Source organism: Girardinichthys multiradiatus, chromosome 2, assembly GCF_021462225.1.
Source record: "Girardinichthys multiradiatus isolate DD_20200921_A chromosome 2, DD_fGirMul_XY1, whole genome shotgun sequence".
NCBI lineage: Eukaryota > Metazoa > Chordata > Actinopteri > Cyprinodontiformes > Goodeidae > Girardinichthys > Girardinichthys multiradiatus.
The window spans coordinates 26816491-26838722 of NC_061795.1; the positions used below are offsets into that span (position 1 = coordinate 26816491).

At 38.3% G+C, this 22232-nt stretch overlaps 1 protein-coding gene across 1 annotated transcript in view; it reads left to right on the plus strand.

Moving 5' to 3' along the window:
* tln2b (talin 2b) overlaps positions 1–22232 on the plus strand; it is a 152366-nt gene that overhangs the window by 54000 nt on the left and 76134 nt on the right. Inside the window, exons 2-9 of the mRNA XM_047391363.1 lie at positions 2854–3028; positions 3106–3203; positions 3397–3526; positions 4090–4245; positions 6718–6860; positions 21211–21338; positions 21628–21691; positions 21847–21951. Of these exons, the coding sequence (XP_047247319.1) occupies positions 2893–3028; positions 3106–3203; positions 3397–3526; positions 4090–4245; positions 6718–6860; positions 21211–21338; positions 21628–21691; positions 21847–21951 (960 nt within the window). The 5' untranslated portion in view covers positions 2854–2892. The remainder of the gene's footprint in view (positions 1–2853; positions 3029–3105; positions 3204–3396; positions 3527–4089; positions 4246–6717; positions 6861–21210; positions 21339–21627; positions 21692–21846; positions 21952–22232) is intronic.

Genomic DNA, 22232 nt, shown 5'->3' on the forward strand with positions numbered 1-22232 from the left:
CATTGCGTGTTTCTTCATATGGTACATTTCAGCAACAAGACAATTCAAATGCTCTACATAATGAAAACATAAAAAAAGAAATCACATAGCGTTGGCATAATAAATGAAAGTAAAGAAAAGTTGGATTACAGATTGAAATTAATTGTTTAACGATCAAAGGCACCTCTAAAGAAATTGGTTTTTACCCTTGATTTAAAAGACCTCAGGGATTATAAAATAAAGATAAAAAGAGGAGCAAGACTGAACAAGCCAAACACCAGCGCCATCTTTCTTTGTGCTCGCCAAAGTATGCTTTGTGTCTCATTTTGACAACATTCCTGTGTATGATTTATTTATGCATTATTGTGATCTGTTACCAAAATTATTTTTTTGGTTCATTATATTTTCATTGTAAATCACGAGTGTTCATTATCTAACAATTCAAAATTTTTGGTACTTGAACATCTTTATCTACATTGATATACCCATTTGATCCATTAAAATTGTAAGAATATAATTCCAGATCAATGAAAATCTATGGGAGACAATGTCTATAAATGGCATATTTATCACTGGACACCATCTTTTTGTGCTGAAGTTAAGGTCAAGGACATGATAAAAGAAAAAAAGCCTTCACAGAATCAGTCCCTCTTCCTTTTTTTTTTTTACTTGTACTTGAACACAGATCCCAGAATACCTGAAATGATTTCAGCCTAATTGCTGCACATAATAAAACACAACCAAGTTTGACTAACTGTGAAGTCTTGTGGAGGAGTGTACAGGTCCTTCTCAAAATATTAGCATATTGTGATAAAGTTCATTATTTTCCATAATGTCATGATGAAAATTTAACATTCATATATTTTAGATTCATCTCCCACTAACTGAAATATTTCAGGTCTTTTATTGTCTTAATACGGATGATTTTGGCATACAGCTCATGAAAACCCAAAATTCCTATCTCACAAAATTAGCATATCATTAAAAGGGTCTCTAAACGAGCTATGAACCTAATCATCTGAATCAACGAGTTAACTCTAAACACCTGCAAAAGATTCCTGAGGCCTTTAAAACTCCCAGCCTGGTTCATCACTCAAAACCCCAATCATGGGTAAGACTGCCGAACTGACTGCTGTCCAGAAGGCCACTATTGACACCCTCAAGCAAGAGAGTAAGACACAGAAAGACATTTCTGAACGAATAGGCTGTTCCCAGAGTGTTGTATCAAGGCACCTCAGTGGGAAGTCTGTGGGAAGGAAAAAGTGTGGCAGAAAACGCTGCACAACGAGAAGAGGTGACCGGACCCTGAGGAAGATTGTGGAGTGGAGAAGGGCCGATTCCAGACCTTGGGGGACCTGCGGAAGCAGTGGACTGAGTCTGGAGTAGAAACATCCAGAGCCACCGTGCACAGGCGTGTGCAGGAAATGGGCTACAGGTGCCGCATTCCCCAGGTCAAGCCACTTTTGAACCAGAAATAGCGGCAGAAGCGCCTGACCTGGGCTACAGAGAAGCAGCACTGGACTGTTGCTCAGTGGTCCAAAGTACTTTTTTTGGATGAAAGCAAATTCTGCATGTCATTCGGAAATCAAGGTGCCAGAGTCTGGAGGAAGACTGGGGAGAAGGAAATGCCAAAATGCCAGAAGTCCAGTGTCAAGTATCCACAGTCAGTGATGGTCTGGGGTGCCGTGTCAACTGCTGGTGTTGGTCCACTGTGTTTTATCAAGGGCAGGGTCAATGCAGCTAGCTATCAGGAGATTTTGGAGCACTTCATGCTTCCATCTGCTGAAAAGCTTTATAGAGATGAAGATTTCATTTTTCAGCAAGACCTGGCACCTGCTCACAGTGCCAAAACCACTGGTAAATGGTTTACTGACCATGGTATCACTGTGCTCAATTGGCCTGCCAACTCTCCTGACCTGAACCCCATAGAGAATCTGTGGGATATTGTGAAGAGAACGTTGAGAGACTCAAGACCCAACACTCTGGATGAGCTAAAGGCCGCTATCGAAGCATCCTGGGCCTCCATAAGACCTCAGCAGTGCCACAGGCTGATTGCCTCCATGCCACGCTGCATTGAAGCAGTCATTTCTGCAAAAGGATTCCCGACCAAGTATTGAGTGCATAACTGTACAAGATTATTTGAAGGTTGACGTTTTTTGTATTAAAAACACTTTTCTTTTATTGGTCGGATGAAATATGCTAATTTTGTGAGATAGGAATTTTGGGTTTTCATGAGCTGTATGCCAAAATCATCCGTATTAAGACAATAAAAGACCTGAAATATTTCAGTTAGTGTGCAATGAATCTAAAATATATAAATGTTAAATTTTCATCATGACATTATGGAAAATAATGAACTTTATCACAATATGCTAATATTTTGAGAAGGACCTGTACAAGCCAGGAAAAGACTAACTAAAAGTGCAGCAGTTGAATTTTTTTTAAACCACCTGTTTTCCTGGTGGATTTGCACGTTTCTTCCCTCATTCTGCATTTTGTTATTTGTTCAGGTAATTTTACATACTCAGTTAATTATACATATAGGCAGAAACTTTTATCCTCTTTGCTGTGCGAACATCTGTAGAATGATGATCTGCTGGGCAGCTTTTCTGCAGATGCATGTTCAGATTGACAGGTACAAATCTCTCCAAGGAGATAATTGTGATGATTTGCTCTGTGCTTTGTGGTGGTGTATTTTGCCTCTGAGACCTCACTGGCACACTTTAAAGCCTGATTATTTCAACAGTCAACATTTTCATAATGCCCTTAGAAATTACCACCAAACCACGAACCAATTATTTTGAATATCAGACTGGGAAACACATTTTCCTGCTCTGAATCTCACATTATGCTTTCTGCTTCTGTGTTTTCAAGGTGTGTAGGCTGGTGAGGCCATTACACTAACCCACCAAGATGGTGGCCTTGTCATTAAAGATTTGTGTGCGCCAGTGCAATGTGGTAAAAACGATGCAGTTTGAACCCTGCACGCCTGTGTATGACGCCTGCAGGATCATCAGGGAGAGAGTTCCAGAGGCCCAGTCCGGACAAGGTTAGACAATGCCTTTTGAATCTAGTTTTCATGATGGAAAAGAATGGCCATCAAAATTTGCATGCTCTGTGTTACAGCCTCTGATTATGGCCTGTTCCTGTCTGACGATGATCCCAGGAAAGGAATCTGGCTTGAGTCAGGGAGAACCCTGGATTACTACATGCTGCGAAATGGAGTAAGATTAAATCATATAGTCCAGGGCGGAGACCTGTCAGTGTCACTTCTCATTTCTTAAAGTGATTTATATTTTTCTAGTGGAAGCTGAAATATTTATGCCTCTCCGCTTGCTAGAAGCAAAAGCACTTTAGAGTCGGGAGGGATTAGCAGAGCTCTTGATGTCATCCTGCTTCCCCTCCTGTTTTTCTCAGGATGTTTTGGAGTATAAGAAGAAACAAAGGCCACAAAAGATCAAAATGCTGGATGGTGCCATTAAAACCATCATGGTTGATGACTCAAAAACAGTTGGCGAGCTACTTGTCACAATATGCAGTAGAATAGGTGAGTGTATTTATCATGAGTTCCTTAGAAATAAGTTCTGTAAACCTGTCATATCATCCAAAACTAATTATCAGTGTCCTAATGTGTCTTACAACTTTCTATTATTGAGGAGCAGCTAAGCATTTTGCCATCGTCGTAAATCCGTATTAGGTTTTGCTTTGAGTAGAGTAAAAATTACTTATTAAGCTCAAACAAGCTTTTCTCTAATAAATGCTTAAGTGTTCTTCTGAATGTCCAAACCTTGCCATGTTCCATAATAGAGAAGTGTCCTCTAAGTGCTATACTTCTAATAGGCTCCTTCTGAGCCTAATTGGGTGAGGAAGAGAAGGATGTATATTTGGCAGAAAGCTTTATTGGAAAATGTTTATTTTGATGAGGGCTTTCTGCTTGACTACTTCTCTGCCTCACCTTGTGTTTTATTTTGCTGGCTTTCCTTCACGTCTGCTGCAAAATAAAGAAAGAGAAAATAAGAGTGAAATTGAACTTTGGGACACTTCATCATTCCAGTAGCATTTGATTTTAAAGTGTTGTGTTTGCTGAGAGTGCTTTGGCTAATTTTACAGGAATCACCAACTATGAGGAATACTCGCTCATACAGGAAGTTCCGGAGGACAAGAAGGAGGAGAGTATGGGAACACTGAAGAAAGACAGGACCCTACTACTACGAGATGAAAGAAAAATGGAAAAACTCAAAGCCAAACTCCATACAGATGATGAGTGTAAGTTTCAGCTTCCAGACAGAGGTAGTTTTTTATTGTGGGCGATATGGCTCACTGCTCTGGGTGGCATGGATTTTGGGGTGACACACACATTTCAAAAGTAAAAAATAATTATCTGTTAGTTGGTTCCCAGATGAGTTTGTGTTGCTTATTTGCATATCTAAACAACTGTGAGTGGACATCTTCTAGTCTTGTGCACTGTTGGAAAATATGACTGCATGTCAGTGCTAGGTAATAATGCTTAAATCTCACTGTGCATGTTGAAATTCTGATTCTGTGAATCAGAACTTCACAACTGAATTGGGACTCCATATGGTCAGTTCAAACCCCATGGTTTCATATCTTGTCAAATCTGACACCAATTGTTTTGAAGTGATGCACAAAGATCCTTTAAAACATTGTTTGAGAGGTTAGATTATCCTAGTTCTAAACAACTGTGGACCACCTTAGGCAGAAGTGGAAAACGGTATTAAATTTACTTTTCCAATCAGAGGAAGTGGTTTGCCCAGGGTGCCATTCAAGGAAGAGCAGCCACAGTCTGCTAAGACAAATAACTTGCTTCATAATTCTTTTTATATCTTATCTACAGCAAATCAGGAAAGATTACTGGGACTGTAACAATAAATTCCATCTGAGAAGATGAGATGATACATGATCAATTTGACAAAAACCAACTACCGTATTTTCCGCACTATAAGGCGCACCGGATTATAAGGCGCACCTTCAATGAATGGCCTATTTTAGAACTTTTTTCATATATAGGGCGCACCGGATTATAAGGCGCATAGAATAGAAGCTACTGCAGTCAAACATTTGACTGGGGTTGCGTTATGCATCCACTAGATGGAGCTGTGCTAAACAGAATGTCAACAAAACAGTCAGATAAGTCAGTCAGTCAAACTTTATTAATACACTACAAACCAGCGTTCTGATAACTCCATTCACTCTCATGGTAAGGTCTCCTCTACATAGAATTCTATTGAATAGAGCCAACCGCACGTTAGGAATGCATTGGAGTCTATGAAGTTGAAGTTGAAATCAAACGTTAGTTAAAACGTGAAAGGGAACTTTTCCCTGATTCAGTAAACACATAAAACACTAAATCAAACGTTAGTACTGTTAACCTTTCCTGTTTCTGTCCCCTGACCGTAGTCTGATGACACAGGGGAGACGCTTTCTCCAGGGCCGAAGTTACTAGTTTCCTCGGGGTTAACTCCCTCACTCATACGTTGCTGAGTTGAGCATGAAGAAACAGCATCAAAACACCGAGTTGTTGACGAGATTCGGGGTTCTTTTTAATGACTTTGCAGCACGTAAAAACACAGGGCTTACAGACTCATACACCGCTGCTCCGGTCGCCGTCTCTACCCACCCCACACACACAATAATACCGACGTCACTCCTTCACTCTTGATTCTCAGCTACGGCAGCACACAGCGCCACCTCTGTCCGGAGGAGTAATGTCAACATCTTCCATACACACACACGAAACATACACCCCACACACTGAGCTTCTAATCACATATAGTTCAGGCAATTCCTGCAACAGTACATTCAAACGTTATACACACACAAGTGGTGTTGGACTAGGAGTAAGCACAGTACAGGTGTTTACCGCTATTATTTCGGCGACACCCCTGACTACGGTTGCCGTAATGCTGCAAGCGGTGCGGCTTTGTAGTTTACCAGTCGTACTGAAACATTTTGACAGAGCGCCGTGTACAACCAGTATGGATCAACCAATTAACCAATTGATCCATATATAAGGCGCTCCGGATTACAAGGCGCACTGTCATTTTTTGAAAAAATTAAAGGTTTTTAAGTGCGCCTTATAGTGCAGAAAATACGGTATTTCAATTTTCAGAAATGCAGTAAAGGTTTAATAAATCAATTTAATATTTTTTTTAATGCTTGTCTAATTCTAAAATAGCCCTGTTGCAAAATAGAAGCATTGAAAAACATGTCACTTTCCGGTTTCACAAATCAAATAAATGTTTTCTAACTCACAAACTGTGTTTTAATAAATATGTCAGTTTTATCAGTCTTAAGTATTTCAAATGATCAAATTCAAGATTCATTAAAAAACTGCAAAATAGCCCTTTAGTTTAGCACTGACAAGAAGCTCAAAAACAGAAGCTAGCTTTAGCATTGCTAAAGGTTACCCAGTTGCAGCATTCTTGCATTGTCTACAAATTATCTTTTCACTATTTCTACTCAACTGTTTCCCACCATAGCTGTCTCCTCCTATCTTTTGCTAACAATCAACTTTTTCTTACCAGTTAATATTGACTTTTAAGCCTTATAATTGTTTTAGCTTCTCCATGATACATTTGAAGATTATTTGTCAAGATTCTTATTTTTTCACTGCTGAGTTTATTTGACGGTTAATATTCAACAGTGGACATATTGGTGAACTGAACATATTTTCGTTTAATTGCATGTAGTAAGAAACTGTATGTATTGATTGGGTAGTGAACTGGCTGGATCACAGCAGGACATTCAGAGAGCAGGGAGTGGAAGAAAGTGAAACCCTGCTGCTCAGGCGCAAGTTCTTCTATTCTGACCAGAACGTGGACTCACGGGACCCGGTCCAGCTTAACCTGCTCTACGTTCAGGTAAACTCTATAAGCCTGCATCAATCAATTTATAACAATTAATACTGTAGAACTTTAAAAAGGCTATTTTTTTTTTCTTTTCTTGATGTCATATACTTGGACATGTGAAATTAATGCAACACCAAAATAATTTAAAAGACATCCATGTTACTTTTTTGCGCACCATATATTTAAAAAATAACCCATTCAGGGAATTGTATTCTTTATATCACATTGACTTTATATTTAATTTAAGCTACATTCAGCTTCCTTCTTAGTAAAGAAGTGTAAACTTTTTGTCTGTTGATTTTGCATTTCAGTTATATGAGAAATTTCAGCCATTGATACTGCTTGATTGACTGAAGGATATCATTTCACTATGTTCTTCATTTATCAACAAAACTTGAAATTTTCAAATTTAGAGAGAGGTCCTGAAAAGTGGGAGTTCCAAGTAGGAAGGTATTGTTTTTTTGTTTGTTTGTTTTTTTACCATGCCTGAAGAAAGTATTTTAGCTGCTTTGCCTCATAATGTTTTGCCTAAAAACATATTTACACTTTCTACCATTTGTATCTCATCACATCTTACTTTCATGGTTAAGTTTGGTTTGAGGTCATTCCCAAATCCAGTTTTCAACTTATGAGGTAATTAGGACATCTTTTAAGGAGCGTATTTGTTCATATTTACCAAACTAATAAAAATTTTGCTGAAGGCAGTTTAAGTCCTGCAGTGGTGCCTGTATCACAATTTGAAAACCCCGGCTTTAACCCAATCAGATAATGTAACTTATTCTGTTTTTCTGCATTCTGTAGGATAGACATTCTGATTCTTCTAATGATCAAAGAATGTACCATTAAAACATAGTTGTTGCTGTTTAAAATCAGCCTAAATACATTACTGTTTTCAACATTTGACACTAAAGAGCTGAATAAAACACACAAAACACAATTATGCCCAGGGCTTATTGAGCCGAAATGTGACAGAGAAAAATTGCCATTAGTACAACCTGGGTATTAATTAGCTTCCTGGTGTTACACTGCATTTGTATCTGCAGTGGTTACCAAACTTGTGTCTGTTGAAAACATGCCTTTCATTAAGATAGTACCTACGAGATGGTAGATTACCACATATTCATGGCCTCACTGCAGATAAGAGAAATGATGGTGTTTGAGAAGAAATCTTTATCTAACCCTTTGCTGAGTTTTCGTTTTTGCTCTGGCCTCCCTGTGTGCTGTTATGAGCCATTAGCTTGGACACTAAGATATTCTTAAATGTTGAGATTGAATGTATATACAATACATACAGCTAATCACTAATCACATATGTTCCTTATAGGTGAGGGATGGAGTGGAGTCCAGCATCTCACTGCCGAGTGACGTAGGCTGCAAAGAAATGATTTTTGAAAGATAGGCTTAGAAGGAGATCTTTGGTATGAGAAATCTGGTTGATATTATTTTTTTTCAAGATTTTTGCATATTGTGAATGCAAAAAGTATCGGAAAACATTCAAGGATATAATTGTTTCAGTTTTTAAGTGCAACAGGAGACATGTTATTAAATGCAGATGTTGTTCAAGCATTTGTCAGGACCAGTATATTCTACACTGTGGTTAGTTCTGATATGGTTGGGAGAAGATTTACTTGAACAAATTTAATACTTGCCTGCAACGGAAAACATCTGTGTCAAAAGACAAAAAAAGTATTTGTCTGATTGATGAGAAAAATAGAGCAATCCATCCATCCCTTGGTTCATTGCCCTGTGCTTATGCCAGATTGGATTGAAAAGGGTAAAAGTTCCTGGATGGGAACCCAGAGATTTCTCCACTCAGCAACACTCTTCAGCTCATTCCTTAAGGTGTTGCTAGGCCAGAGGAAACACATAGTCCCTCCAGTGAATTCTGGGTCTCCCACGTCCCATTGGTATGTCCCACATGGGTCTCATCCCAGTGTGACGTTCTTGGAAACCTGCAAAATAAGAATCCCAAGAGGCATCCAGATCAGATTCCCAAACACCTCAAGTGACACTTTCAATGCGGAAGAGCAGTATCTCTATTCTGAACTCCCCACAGAAAACAAAGCTCTTCATCTGTAAGGCTGAGCACGACAATCTTAGCTCATTTTAACTGCTCATATTCCAGTCATGATATTGTGAACATGAGGGTTCAAGTGTTGATGGGCCGCTGAAGAAAGAGTTTCACTTTTTTGCTCCGTTTTTTCTTCACCACCACAAACTGGAGCAGTGCCAAAATGTTCCAAAATATCCATGCATCTCCTACTCTTTCCTGCCATCACTATTCCATTTCCCTCGATCCAGGCCCCTGCCCTCACCTGCCACATACAGGTCCTTCTCAAAATATTAGCATATTGTGATAAAGTTCATTATTTTCCATAAAGTCATGATGAAAATTTAACATTCATATATTTTAGATTCATTGCACACTAACTGAAATATTTCAAGTCTTTTATTGTCTTAATACGGATGATTTTGGCATACAGCTCATGAAAACCCAAAATTCCTATCTCACAAAATTAGCATATCATTAAAAGGGTCTCTAAACGAGCTATGAACCTAATCATCTGAATCAACGAGTTAACTCTAAACACCTGCAAAAGATTCCTGAGGCCTTTAAAACTCCCAGCCTGGTTCATCACTCAAAACCCCAATCATGGGTAAGACTGCCGACCTGACTGCTGTCCAGAAGACCACTATTGACACCCTCAACCAAGAGGGTAAGACACACAAAGAAATTTCTGAACGAATAGGCTGTTCCCAGAGTGCTGTATCAAGGCACCTCAGTGGGAAGTCTGTGGGAAGGAAAAAGTGTGGCAGAAAACGCTGCACAACGAGAAGAGGTGACCGGACCCTGAGGAAGATTGTGGAGAAGGGCTGATTCCAGACCTTGGGGGACCTGCGGAAGCAGTGGACTGAATCTGGAGTAGAAACATCCAGAGCCACCGTGCACAGGCGTGTGCAGGAAATGGGCTACAGGTGCCGCATTCCCCAGGTCAAGCCACTTTTGAACCAGAAACAGCGGCAGAAGCGCCTGACCTGGGCTACAGAGAAGCAGCACTGGACTGTTGCTCAGTGGTCCAAAGTACTTTTTTCAGATGAAAGCAAATTCTGCATGTCATTCGGAAATCAAGGTGCCAGAGTCTGGAGGAAGACTGGGGAGAAGGAAATGCCAAAATGCCAGAAGTCCAGTGTCAAGTACCCACAGTCAGTGATGGTCTGGGGTGCCGTGTCAGCTGCAGGTGTTGGTCCACTGTGTTTTATCAAGGGCAGGGTCAATGCAGCTAGCTATCAGGAGATTTTGGAGCACTTCATGCTTCCATCTGCTGAAAAGCTTTATGGAGATGAAGATTTCATTTTTCAGCACGACCTGGCACCTGCTCACAGTGCCAAAACCACTGGTAAATGGTTTACTGACCATGGTATCACTGTGCTCAATTGGCCTGCCAACTCTCCTGACCTGAACCCCATAGAGAATCTGTGGGATATTGTGAAGAGAACGTTGAGAGACTCAAGACCCAACACTCTGGATGAGCTAAAGGCCGCTATCGAAGCATCCTGGGCCTCCATAAGACCTCAGCAGTGCCACAGGCTGATTGCCTCCATGCCACGCCACATTGAAGCAGTCATTTCTGCAAAAGGATTCCCGACCAAGTATTGACTGCATAACTGTACATGATTATTTGAAGGTTGACGTTTTTTGTATTAAAAACACTTTTCTTTTATTGGTCGGATGAAATATGCTAATTTTGTGAGATAGGAATTTTGGGTTTTCATGAGCTGTATGCCAAAATCATCCATATTAAGATAATAAAAGACCTGAAATATTTCAGTTAATGTGCAATGAATCTAAAATATATGAATGTTAAATTTTAATCATGACATTATGGAAAATAATGAACTTTATCACAATATGCTAATATTTTGAGAAGGACCTGTAGCTTACATGGCACCCAACCTCAACATCCCTTCACACAAATGGTGGGCACATTTAGGGGGCTTCCTGTTGCTTTTACCGGCTGAGCTTGTTGAAACTCGGAGACAAAGCTCAACATCAGCCACTCGCTGTTGGGACACCCAATCCCCATGTCAGAAGTTCTAGTTTTTTACATTCTCTGTTAAACTTCAGTCTGGCCTTCATGTTTTCTGAGATAACAAAGTCTTCCTCCTTGCAAACCGCAAGTTATTCTTTTGCTGTCTCTTTCTGATACAGATATGCACATTTACACCAACAGCAGCAAGTACCTGCTGTAAGCCCAGTGATGACATTTTAGGGTTTTTTAGACTTCTGTTAGCATCTTGCAGTCTGCTATTAAGGGGGGAATTTGGACTTTAAGACCTGGACATGCGGGAAGTTGCTTTGAATGTCATGCACCTTGAGACTCTTTTCTGTACAGTAAAATGACTGATTTCACATTCGTTGAAACCTTTGCAAGTGTCTTATCAGACTCATAAGCTGTTACAATCTTCTTTCCAGAGGCCAGCTCTTTTATTTACATGGTTTTCCCTTGCACACCAAACTAAATGCCTGAGGTTTAAAAATGACAAACTTTCAAACTGCTGAGTAACAATGTTGTAAACATCATCACCTGATGTAATATAGCTATGTATAATTTTAGCAATTTTAGGAATAAATTATAATAGGAGTCTCTTAATTATTATTCATCACAAAAAGGTATTTTCTACCATTACCATTACTCAAATAGTATAATACCATACTATTTGAGTAATGGTAAAATTGATATTAGATATCCATTTGTTGAAAAACACAGCCTTTCACAGGGTGTCTTAATTTTTCCTGACTGTACAGTATGTACTTAATTCTTAAATTCAATTCCTGTTTTCTCTTTCTGCTTCTCTTTCTCTCAGTTTTCATCCCTGCCAGTTTGCCTGTTTCCACTCCCTCTCCGTGTCGCTCTCATTCTGACACAGTTGAACACATTCCCACCCTCTCAACCTGACACATTACGGCACTAACGTGCACATCATGCTCTCCTCTCAACACACTCATATTTCCTTTCACAACAACTCCGCCCCCTGCCTTCTCGCGCTCTTCCCCTTCTATCTTTCCGTTGTTCTGTCTCTCACACAGAGTCAGATTGTTGCACAGATCACAGAGACTATTCACATAGCAGTGGTATTAATTTGTCACTGTGTTAAAAGGGCCAAATAGAACCAGAGGAGAGAGGATCTTCAACAAAGTGGATTATTCAATGAGCTCTGTGTACTGACTTTCTTTAAAATTTATTTTTCACATCTTTCTTTCAGAATTCTTATGTCTTAATAGAAATCCGATTATGTTTCTGATATCTGGTTAATGTGTAGCTTTGACTTGCCAATGCCAGTTTTAGCCAATTCCGACTTTTTAACTATAATGTAACAAGATATATCAGAACTACATTTAAAGCATTTTCTTAGGCTTTGTCCCATCAGGGTTTTACTTTTTTTCTTTAAACTGTCTTTAGCATTTTAAATTAGCAGTTAGCATGGTTAGCATGTTTTGCTTTATTAACTGTAAAGTTTTCATGTGTATTTCTCAGAGAATGTTGCTCCTTATCATAACTCTGAGATTTACAAAACACTGCAACTTTTCCAACTCCAGTGTGTTCCATGACAAACAGTGGCTGGCAAATAAATAAAACAGAGCAACTTTACTGTAGCAGAGTAGCAGTACATTTCTCAACCTTCCTGTTATCTGCTTATTGTTTTGCCATAATCAAATAATTAAACGTGAGACACTTGTGGATGGGTCAGTTGGCCTGCATGACCTCAGTCATGTTAGCATGGTTGTTGTGAGAATTGATACTTGCAGTTTTCCTTTTATTTATTTACTTATATATATATATATATATATATATATTCCTTTAAATGATCAAAAACAATCTGAGCTGTACAATTTGTGTGTTTGTGTTTTCAAATTAACAGATTAGAGTCATTGATGCAGTGCTCATTGTTGCAAAGCGTTATTAATTGATAGAAATGAATCCACCTTCCAGACATTTTCAGGGGCTTTAGAAAGTAGAGGATGTTGCTGTTTTTCAGAAGTAAATGTTGCCTTGATGATTTCAAAACGCAACCAGAGAATAGTTGACGTCTTCACTTTGCTTTTGATAGAAAAAGTTATTGAGACATTTATAAGCTGTTTACCTGTTTAGATGGTTCAGATAGGCATACTGGTGATCAGCAGTAATGTACCTGTTTAATTACCTCTGCCCAGACTAAGTTGTTAGTCTTAGCAATGTTTAGGCCAAATAATTGATTCCAATATTTGCAGTCTTAAAAGATTATATTTTGTCTGTGATTTTAGTACAGATTGTATAGAGTTCTGGTAAGAAAGTACTGTTCATACATCATCAGCATTAATAACATTTGATTTGTTTGGACTTTTAATGATTTATTAAAATGCATCTTTTTCATGATGGACTACTAACACAACAGAAAGCATCTCTTAAAAAAGGAATTGGATAAATTTATTGTATATTTTGATCTGAAGCATACAGGCTTTAAATAATACAGGCCATGTATATACATGCACCTCATTACTATTTGGTTAAATGTTCCTTCCCAAGCTGCACCTCAACCATCATCAATGTTCTGGCAAAATTCTGGCTGGATATTTAACCACTCTTATTATCAGATTTTGTATAGCTCGCTAGAAATGGGTAGTTTCCTTTGCATGGACCCAACCTTTAAGCATAGTCCATTAATTTTCACAGTACAACTGACACCAAAACAGACCCACAGCATTATGATGCAACCACTATACCTGGTAATTGGTATAGTCTTTCAAGTTCAAAAGAATCACATTGACTCCTCAAAACATTTTTTTGTTATCTTGGTCTACAAGCTCGCCTAATAAAGCTTTTATTTAGAATGCATCTGGCTTATCCAGCTAAGCAAAGTGTTGAGAGAGATTCTGTACTCAGGTTTTGGTACAAAACAAATGCTTAATGCAGTATCCTATTTAGCAATACAGTAGCTGTCATGCAAACTATTTACTGGGGGGCTGAGACTGATAACTCTGCTGCATTACTGCAATATGCTGGGCTCTAAAGATTGTAATGAAAGCAGATCTGTAGCCAAATACTGCTGTGGCATTAATTCTTTAAAGTTGCTAAGAGCAAAGTTGCTCTTGGCAACAATAGTAGAGGGGGGGTGGGGGATAAACGGTATATTTATTCAATATAAATATGTAGATAAGCATTTATGTAGCCGTTTAAATGAAATACCAAGTTGTTTATTAATATAAAAAAAAAGCTGCGAAGCTGTATAAATGGAGCATGAAGGGTAACCTCACTGTCACTACTGTATATAACTGGGCATGGTTATAATTTACCTCTTTACATACTCCTGATGGCTTATATACTTGTTTTCTTCAAAATATTGTTATTTTATCTTTTAAATTTATTCTCGCTCAATAATCAGCCATTTAAAATGTTTAAAATAACTTTTATGTTCATATAAAAAATTATACTAATTAAATTATATTTATGACAATTAGCACTTAATTTATTGGTAAAACATTTAACAACCTAAACACTAAAATAACTTTGTGAACCAAGTTTAAAACAATTTATTGATTAAAAATGGAGCTTGGGGGGGGGCTGGGGCCCCCCAGGCCCGCCCTTTGGCGACAGGTCTGTCCACAGATCTACTGAAGCAGAAGGCCCACTAATTGCTTACATGTGTTATTTTACCAATCTTTTGGCTTTTAAAGATAAGATATGTTAAAGCAGCACAAGTGTTTTACAGCATGGTGGTACTACACATAAAGACAGTGGGACAGTGAAAATGTTTCTTAAACCCCAAAATAAATAAGTGAAGCATGTCTTGGAGTTATGCAAAGGATGCTGCCCTGGCAGCATCTTTCCAGCAACTTTGCAAGTCTTAAGTTCTACTCACATTAGTCAACCACATCTTTAACTCAGCTACTAAAAAAATAAATAAATTGGAGTTTCCATAATGCTGAATCCAAATAATTATGGGATTCATAATTTCCAACTCAACCCCCCACTCAGTTAGGGTAACATGTCAGTGCTCATTGACTCAAATTGTTTATAAACCCAAGACCAGAGTAAGCCTCCATACTAAAAATGTTCTGTTGATCAACCGTCAGCAGTCAGACACAGACACCTAATGCAATCAACAGGGTTTCCTTAGACAGGCATTATATTATCAACCCTCATCGATTGTACTACACTGTAAAAATGCCTGTGATGGGATATATGTAGTTCAATCTGAATGTGATTGAATTGGTTTAGAAAAAACTGGATTCATTTGAACTGAATTTAGACCGAACAGGATTCAACACAATTTTACTTTGTGTAGAAGAGTGTTATATTATCGTCCACAGAACTAATCCGACAAAGCAACAAATTTGGACTGTTGTCGTAGCATCATTAAATTTTCTAAAATCGGAATAATTCAGAAATAAAGAAAAGACAGTCAGATTAACATATAAGCAGCCATTTTATTAAACACCATGGGCCTGATCTTCAAAAGGTTTGCGTGTACAAAACCCCACGCAAACCTGTTTGCGTCAACAAAACTGATCTACAAACGAGGTGGTAATGGGGTTGTGTGTGCAAAATCAGCAGAACTGCGGCCGCAAACCTTTTAGCGTGTTTGCCTTAATGAATATGCAAAACATATATTAATGACACAAATGCACAAATTTGTGGGAGGAGGATATGCAAATGTGACCCCTTACCACCCGCAATGCGATTTTCAAAGCCTGAAACGGTTTGCGGGGTGCAATTTTTGCTTGTGGATTTAGCATGTTTGAAATGCAGGTGCTAACTGGGACGCAAAAATATCTGCTGTCACTTTGGCCAGAAGAAGGCATAGATAGAATGACAGATGACAGGGAGAGAGAATCTTCTGTACATATGCCAACAGATTTGGGTTGTCAAAAACAAAAATATTAAAAATAGATGAGAATAGAGGATTCTATGTAGGGTTATCTAAGCTCTGATTTGGAGCCAGTCACAAACAGAAGCCATGATATTTCTCCTATATTAAAACTCCTTGCAATACTTTATTCCACATCATTCCAGCATAACGTCGTTGTCAGTGATCATCTGCTGAACGCGCACAAACCTGATCATGGCAATATGTGCACATAACTGATTTAAGCTCGCACAGCCTGTAATTGCACATCATGCAAAAGATCCACTGTGCTTTGATGTTGACAATATAATTAGCAGGAAATGACTAAAGACATTATAAGGCAGATAAAATCATTCATTTGCAAACTGGATGCTAAAATCACTCCATTTTAAGTGCTGACAAAGACAGTGTATGCTTTAACCTCGTCATTAAACAAAACAACCTGCATTATTGACAGTAACATTGTGTCATTGCAGGGCAATCAGAATTGGATCAGTTTGATAACGTTGTTTAAATGTGAACAAATGCCAGGGGAGGGTTTTGTTTATGTATTTAAAAATTATTTTGTGTCACCAAAAAACTATTTTAAGAATCAAAAAGGTTGTATATTGTTAAAATATTGGTAAAACAAACAAAACAAATGTTGTAAAATCATTGGATAATTAATTTTATTTATGTATATAAATGTTCGATTTAACTTTTTTGCAGGACAATTATATAACACTATGTTTTAAAATTAGCAAAGCTATAACATACAGATTGCCAACTCCTACAACAATCTATTTTTACGTTGCTAATATTACGTTCACGCTTAAACATTGTGGCTGTTTATGATAAACTCTACACTCTTCAAACATATACTGTCAAAAAAACAATAGAAACAAATTAACAGACATTTGTCTTTTATATTGTTAATATTGACATGCCAATTTGTTGCGAGTTACGTCGAGCAAGAAAAGAGAAATAATGTCGTCAGGGCAGATGACAAACCTGCTGTGAGTAGCACAACAAAAGTTAACTAACTGTAACAGTCCAGAAAAGCAAGGGCCGAATGGAAAGGAAAGAATAAATTAGCAACATTTATATTGATGCAGCGCAACAACCCCTGCATATTTCTAGCAACACAGCAGAGGAACTGTTTGCTTTTCCTCTTGTTCCAGCCAGTAGCACACGCAATTTCCTCATTTAAATAGGATGGTGTGCACCTGTTATCCATTGCACGAACAATCTTTGAAAATAGCACGCAACACACCCACTTATTGCACGTGCAATTTATTTATAGTACACGCAAATTAGCACCTGCTATTTGGGATCTTTGAAGATCAGGCCCCATGTGTATTCAGTTACCATAGTTCTTGCCTTTGCCATCATTTATTTCTTTAACAATATTTTATTGTTTGCTCTGCTTGGTCATGCTGCACTGGTTCACCTCAGTGCTTCAGGCAGACTCTGTGTGTTGTTGATCTTGATGTCTTGTGCTTCCCTCCTAGTCATGCAGCTCTGAAACTGTCCTTACTGCCTTGTCTCATCATAACAAAACATGCATATTCACCTGACTAATGTCAAAAAGGATCAAAATGTACTTTTCAGTGCAATACATAGACACTAGTTTTTGCTTTCAGCCATCTACAAACATGCATTAATATTTGTGCAGGTATTCATTGTGACTATATATATGCACTTACTGACACTTCTCAGCAGGTATTTGTATCACCTGCCGTGCAGCACATCTTGCTCTGTGGCTCCTGTTATCCCTCCAAACTCAACAGTGAATTGAGCCAAGTATAATTTTATTGCTCTTAATCAGAATACCAAATGGAAACATATCACAGCCTCACAGTTTTAATTAACCTCCTCAGAAACAACCTCTTCTTGTAGAAGTTTTTCTTTTACAAAATGAAACACCAATGTGACATTTATCAAACAAGGTTACAGCTTGGAAGAGTCTGGAAAAGTGAGAATTTAGCTTTTGCTATTTTGCATATCTGAATAAGTACAAAATATTTTTGTTTCCAGACCTTAATCCTTATAGAATACAAAAAATTTTATTTCTACAGACCAATACAAATAAGGTCATGATTGCAAAACGGAAAGAGAATTCTCGTTTTTAAAATGTATTATAAAAAAACGTGAAACGTGAAGGGATTTTTTTGTAGTCAGCCCCCCTGAGTCTCATTAATTCAATTCAATTCGGTCAGTCATTTTCTATCGCTTCTTCCATAGTGGGTCGCAGGGAAGCTGGTGCCTATCTCCCGAAGTCTATGGACACCCTGGACAGGTCGCCAGTCCATCGCAGTGCAACACACCAACAACCCTGTGCATGCGTGGAGAAAACCCACGCATGCACGGGGAGAACATGCAACTCCATGCGGAAAGATCCCCGGCCGGGAGTCGAACCCAGGACCTTCTTGCTGCAAGGCAACAGTGCTGCCATCTGCGCAGCCCTTAATTCAATTCAAATGAATTCAATTTGCTGCAGCTTTATCTATACGTGTGTTGAGCCGTTGATCTTTGAAAAATAGATCAATCTGATCAGTTGGATCAGATTGAAAGCATTTCTGAAGATCAGTTTTAAAGTATTGCCACAGATTCACAACTGGCATGAGGTCTGAACTTTGACTTGGCCGTTCTAACACAAGAATATGCTGTGAATTAAACCATTGTACTACAGCTTCAGCTGCATGTTTAGGGTCATTGATTGACTGAAAGTTGAACCCGACACTCCCCATTTCTTAAAACAATTACAGATCTCTGCTAGGAATACTGTGTTCAAGGTGATATCCAGTGTTAATTTTTCTCTCAAATTTGCGTTTTGCATGTAGACCAAAAGCTTAGTTTTCATCTCATCTGACTAGAACACCTACTTCCACATGTTTGCTGTGTCCCCTTCATAGCTTGTGGCAAGCTACAAACGGGACATCTTGTGGTTTTGTTTCAACTGCACCTTCCTTCTTAGCACTCTTCCACAAACCCAATTATTGTAATGCATTACTAACTTAGAGGTGTCAGATTCAAGGGGGCTAAACATACATGATTATATATGACTATCTTTTATTTTGTTTCCATGTCCTTTTTCGTGTGTGGTCTATTACATAAAATCCCTTTAGAATACATAGAAATGTGCAGAAGTACAAATACAAAACTATCTCTGTAATTCTTCACACACTTTCCCATTTGTTTTGTCTCCTTTACATAATTTTCAAAGCACTCTGTTTTTATTAGTAGATTTTACCCTCTAATGTGTCTGCAAGTCATACTTACAGCAAAATAAGTGTGTTCTATTATTCCTAGCATCTTAATTTGTGTAACCCACTCTAGTGATAAGTGCATATCAGTGTGAAAGGCATGTGTGAGGACTAATTTTAGCACATCTTCTTGTGTTCCCTTAGAGCTTATGTGCTCCACAGTGAATTGCACTCAGCAAAGGATGTGATTGTAAGGAGAGGACATTGTTGTCCTCATTACTGCAGTAAGCTGCTGCTTAGGCCTTTATTGATGTAATGGGACGTAAGAATGAGCTGAGTCCACGCTCGGCACTGATATGCCAATGCTAAAAGCATGGATGGAGTCTCTCACACTGTCAGCATGGCCTCTCGGCTCTTCAAGCCATTAAATTTGCAGCAGTGAACTAGAAAGGGAAAGACAAGAAGAACTGACTGCCCCCTGGAGAATCAAGTGCACAGGAGGAAGCATTTGAAACATGTCAACAAAGGCTTTTCTTTTCCCATCAAATTGGGAAGATAATGCAAAGAGTGTGGATGAAAATGCTATGAAACATGCAGCGAGTGATGTCTCCACTGCTAAGCAGGAAGAAATCAAAATTAGTTAATTTACTTAGAAGCATATTGTGGGACAGACTGTTTTGTAGTTGAGATTTAATAAATGCCTAATGCATATTTTGGAATGGATTTTAAATGTTAGACCTACACAAAGTAGTGCATATTTGTGAACTGGAGGGAAAATTATTAAATGGTTTGCAAAATAAGAATTTGAAAAGTGTGGTGTGCATTTCCTCTCAGCATCTCACCTAAGTCAGGACTTCAATCAAAGCTGCAAGTCTTTAGGTTTATGTCTCTATCAGTTTGTACATCTACCAACTTAAATCCTTGCCCACTCTTCTCTGCAAAATAACTGAAAAACTGTCAGATTGGAGGGAAGGGACATTGATTTAAAAAATCTCGCACCCATCTCTGAAATGGATTTAAGCCTGGACTTTAATTGAGACGTGAAAACAGATAATTAGGCTTTAATCTAAACCATTCCATTTTAGCTCTGACTGTATGTCTTGTTTTGTCTTGCTGAAATGGGAACCTCTGCTCTAGTCTCAAGGCCTTTTTCAGCCTCGAACAGGTTTGCATTCAGAATTGTCCTCCACCCTACCACACAAAAAAGAAGCAACCCTCAGCATGTTGCTGCCCCCACCATGTTTCACTGTTGGGATGATGGCTTCAGGGTGATGTGTGATGTTTTCTATAATACACAGTGTTTCATATGTGGGCCAACATTTTTTATTTTGTTCTCATTTGATTAGAGCTCAGCATTACAGATGTTTACTGTGTCCCCTACATGACTTCAGCAAACTGCAAACAAAACTAATAATGGCTTTCTTTCAACAGTGGCTTTCCTCTAGCCAGTCTTTTATAAAATCAGATTTAAAAAGTACACAACTAATAGTTGTCATGTTGACAGATTTTCCAACGTAAGCTGTGGATCTCCGCAGCTTCTCCGGAGTTACCGTGGGTCTTTTGACTAATTCTCTGACTAATACTGTCTTTGCCCAGACTGTCAGTTTATGTCGAGAGTGCTAGTTTAGTAGATTTGCAGATTTCCATAATCTTTCCATTTTTGTTGGAGTAACGAACAGTTTTATAACCAGCAGATAGACTGTTTTTGAAGCCAGTTTGTATTTTATTTAAAGATGTCAAAGTTGGAAGGGGGCTACACAAAAACACTTTCATTTCATTTCACGTTTCAGTGTCATTATTTAATGTAAACCATTTTCAGATTTAAATCATTGTCTTTCTATTTCACAATTATGCACTAGTTTGTGTTGGACTATCACATACAATCCTGATAAAATCCATTGAAGTTGGTGATTGAAGAAAATGTCCAAAAGTTCAAGGGGTATTAATACTTTTGCAAGTAATTACATATATTTGGCTCTGATTAACTCTTGAAGCAATGATATTTGGTTGTCAGTAAAATTACTTTGCTGACACAAACATCTAATTTATTTGCAAAAGCGTGTATCAGTCGTTTCTCAATGTATTTGTTTTAGAAACACAGGCAATCTCCTAAATTACACAATTGTTTTAGGCCAGATTTCCTCCAACTCCGTCATAGAGGTGCTTGTTATAGTGCTCCATTGCGTGTATTTCCACTGCTTATGATGTCTTTGTAGTACTTTCTTTTTTCCTCCCCGAGAAGTGTGTCTCACCTAATGCCTCCCTGCTCTCTGTCCCTGTGTCTCCTCCAGGCTAGAGATGATATATTGAATGGATCCCACCCTGTCTCCTTTGATAAAGCCTGTGAGTTTGCAGGGATCCAGGCTCAGATCCAGTTTGGACCCCACGTGGAGCACAAACACAAGCCTGGATTCCTGGAGTAAGATTTTCTCATTAAAAAGATTAGTTCAAGCCACCATTTAAGAAACGAGGAAAAGCAATGTTGGTGCTTTTTTATGTTCAGCTTAGAGCTGTACGGTAGTTATCTCCTCCTTCAGTACCGAAGGGATTTCCTGCAGTGGAAAGCTCAGGGCTGATGTCAGCTCTTACAACTGGTTTCTGATACATAGATACAAAGGGAAGAATGACCTAATATGTGGGGGTATGTTAATAGAAAAGGAAATGGCTGTATGCTAAGTGATTAACTATATTAAAATGTATCTTTGCAGCCTGAAAGAGTTCCTACCTAAAGAGTACATCAAGCAACGAGGGTCAGAGAAGAAAATATTCCAAGTATGTAGTGGGTTTCACAAATGTTCAAAATTCCTGCAGTTCACAGGAATTCCAGTTATTTTTTTCACTCAAGTTGACAGACTACACACATATGGACCACAGCCTTTAAAAGCTGTTAGCATGTTTTGGACTATGATAACTGTTGTTTTGTCCAGGAGCATAAAAACTGTGGAGAAATGTCTGAAATTGAAGGGAAAGTAAAGTATGTGAAGCTTGCCAGATCTCTGCCAACATATGGAGTGTCCTTCTTCCTCGTCAAGGTAAGAGTTAAAATAATGCAGAATCAGTCCATGAAAGTTTTTAAAGTCTGTAAAAAATAAAATACATTTTCACTCAGTCTTTGCATGCATCATATTATTTGTGAAATAAAATGTAAATATAACTGCATTTAAAAATTAACTCCACGTGCTTTGCAGCGGTGGATAAATTGTACTGCTAAAGTATTCATCTCTTTTGAACTTCATTGTATTTGTATTTGTAATGTTGGGTTTTTTCACAAAGTAGTGTATAATTGTAAGGTGGAAGGGAAATAATACAGGCT